Source organism: Meleagris gallopavo, chromosome 13, assembly GCF_000146605.3.
Source record: "Meleagris gallopavo isolate NT-WF06-2002-E0010 breed Aviagen turkey brand Nicholas breeding stock chromosome 13, Turkey_5.1, whole genome shotgun sequence".
NCBI classification, from domain to species: domain Eukaryota; kingdom Metazoa; phylum Chordata; class Aves; order Galliformes; family Phasianidae; genus Meleagris; species Meleagris gallopavo.
The window spans coordinates 10,697,461-10,699,752 of NC_015023.2; the positions used below are offsets into that span (position 1 = coordinate 10,697,461).

At 56.7% G+C, this 2,292-nt stretch overlaps 1 protein-coding gene across 1 annotated transcript in view; it reads left to right on the forward strand.

Moving 5' to 3' along the window:
* The window catches only part of LOC109369696 (C-factor-like), a 10,651-nt gene extending 8,645 nt beyond the window's left edge, over positions 1 to 2,006 (forward strand). The window contains exons 3-6 of the mRNA XM_019619658.2: positions 183 to 277; positions 921 to 1,079; positions 1,350 to 1,469; positions 1,793 to 2,006. Coding sequence (XP_019475203.1) covers positions 227 to 277; positions 921 to 1,079; positions 1,350 to 1,469; positions 1,793 to 1,906 — 444 coding nt within the window. The 5' untranslated portion in view covers positions 183 to 226 and the 3' untranslated portion in view covers positions 1,907 to 2,006. The remainder of the gene's footprint in view (positions 1 to 182; positions 278 to 920; positions 1,080 to 1,349; positions 1,470 to 1,792) is intronic.
* Positions 2,007 to 2,292: the final 286 nt, after the last annotated feature.

Genomic DNA, 2,292 nt, shown 5'->3' on the forward strand with positions numbered 1-2,292 from the left:
ATCCCTGGTGCAGGGCTCTGTCCCAGCACCGTGCCTGCTGGCAGACACCGAGGGCAGCGGGCTCTCACCTCCCCACCTCGCCTCTGCAGAAGTCACCGATCCCGCCAGCATCAAGGCGGCCGCGGCAAGCGTCGGGGAGCGCCTCAAGGGCTCGGGGCTGAACCTCCTCATCAACAATGCTGGGATTGCAAAGATAAATTCACTTGACACCGAGACACTGAAGGACATGTCTGAGGTGTACACTACCAACACTGTTGCTCCTCTATTGCTGAGCCAGGTGAGTTTTCACCCACCGCTCCAGAAATATCCCTGCAGTGCATCCCTGAGATCTTTGATGGAGGAAAGAAGGGGCCAGTGGGATAGGGCCCTCCTCTACTTTCTGCCTTCTGAGTCCTTGCCCTTGTGTCAAGACCAGTGTTCTTTAAGACCCAATCTGGTCCCTTGCTTTCTGAAGGGTACGCTCGGAGCTTACACGTTTCTTCAGGCTTGACTGAGATCAGGCAGCAAGCTGAAGACCTTGGCACTTTGAAGCATGGGGCCTCTTATTGCGAAATAGTAACAGCACAGGTGTGTGAGCTCGTGCCAGGGAGCAGAGTATCATGATTTGAGCCAGAAGAACAAGAATTTGCTCTCTGACTTTGTTCACCACTGGTGGTTGGCTGGGCATTGCCATGGACTTTTCACAGAGGTTGTCCCGTGTCCCCCTTTGAGATCCTCAAAAGTCCCCTGAACAAGGTCTTGGGCAATAGGGTCTTGTTGGCTCTGCTTGAGTAGAGGTAGCTGCACCAGATGATCTGCAGAGATATCTGCCAATTACATCTGTTCTCTGATTCTCTGGTTCTGATGCACCAACTACTATGGAAGGATATATGCCCTTCCAACGAGCCTCCTCTGTGCATGCTCTCCATCCCCTCCCACAGGCGTTCCTGCCCCTGTTGAAGAAGGCAGCCCAGGGGAGCCCAGGCTCAGGGATGAGCTGCAGCAAGGCAGCCATCATCAACATTTCCAGCATTGCGGGTTCGATCAAAGAAATGTATTTATGGGACGCTGCACACTGCGTCTCTTACCGTTGCAGTAAGGTATGTGTTGGATATGAGCCCAAATTTCTCAGCAAATGACTGCATAATCCCTCCAGTATCACCTCTGTTAGTCTCTTGCACCTCTATCCACTGTGACAGAGCTTCAATCAGTCACTGCCTTCCTCTCACATCACATTCCTGTTACTGGTCCCAGGCCCCACTGCAGAGGACCATGCTGGGACAGATCTGCAAACCCCGGCCATGGGATCTGCACGTGTCCCCATGCTGCACCTTTTCATCCCCACCTGATCCCTGTGCTCTCTCCCACAGGCTGCTCTGAACATGCTCACCAGGTGCCAGTCCATGGGGTACCAGGAACACGGCATCCTCTGCGTCACTTTCCATCCTGGATGGGTGCAAACAGACATGGGGAGCGCAGCTGGACACACAGTAGGAGCTTCCCCTACTGCTGGGTGCATCCACAGCCTGTGCTGGTTTCCCATGGGAGGCTGCTGTCTCCCGAAGCCCTGCCCCAAGACCCCCTCAGGGGGCCGCTCCCTCAGCACCATGGCAGCTCTCCCTGCCCTGGGACCCCTGCGCAGCGCCAGCCCTGGCTCCCGGCAGCCCCACCGCCCGCCTTCCCAGCTCTCACCCTCCTGCCAGGGCTCTGCTTCCCCCTCGGCCCAGCCGCTGCCTTCCCACAGCCGGGCTCCAGGGCACAGCCTGGGCAGCCCTTGGGCACACACGCCCGTGTTTCTCCCTCTGCCCTGCAGCCCCCGCTGACGGTGGACGCGAGCGTAGGAGGGATGCTGAAGGTGCTCTCCAAGCTCTCCGAGAAGGACAGCGGGACCTTCCTGGACTGGGAAGGGAACGTGGTGGCCTGGTGAGGTGCTGGCCCGGCCTCGTGCTTGGATCCTGGCACTGGCCCCTCTGCTGCTGCCAAACCTGTGTTTCAATCTCAATAAAGCCATGTCTGAGAACAAAGAAGCTGTCAATTCTGGAAACCTACACTGCTGGAGGGAAAGTGATTGGAGCCACCACCCATCTCTGATGAGGTGGGATGCCTAGGGTTGGAACATCAAGGGTGAATTGGGTGTGCAGAATCTCTCCATGAAGTGTTCCCCACAGGGGCCCATGTAGTTGGGGCACAGATTGAGACAGAGTTGTAGTACGGGACACTGCAGAGCCACAAATGGAGCAGAGAATGTGGAGACGCTGCTGCTCATGTCCATTGGCAGTTAGAGGTGACAAGGCACAACTGAGCTGGCATCAC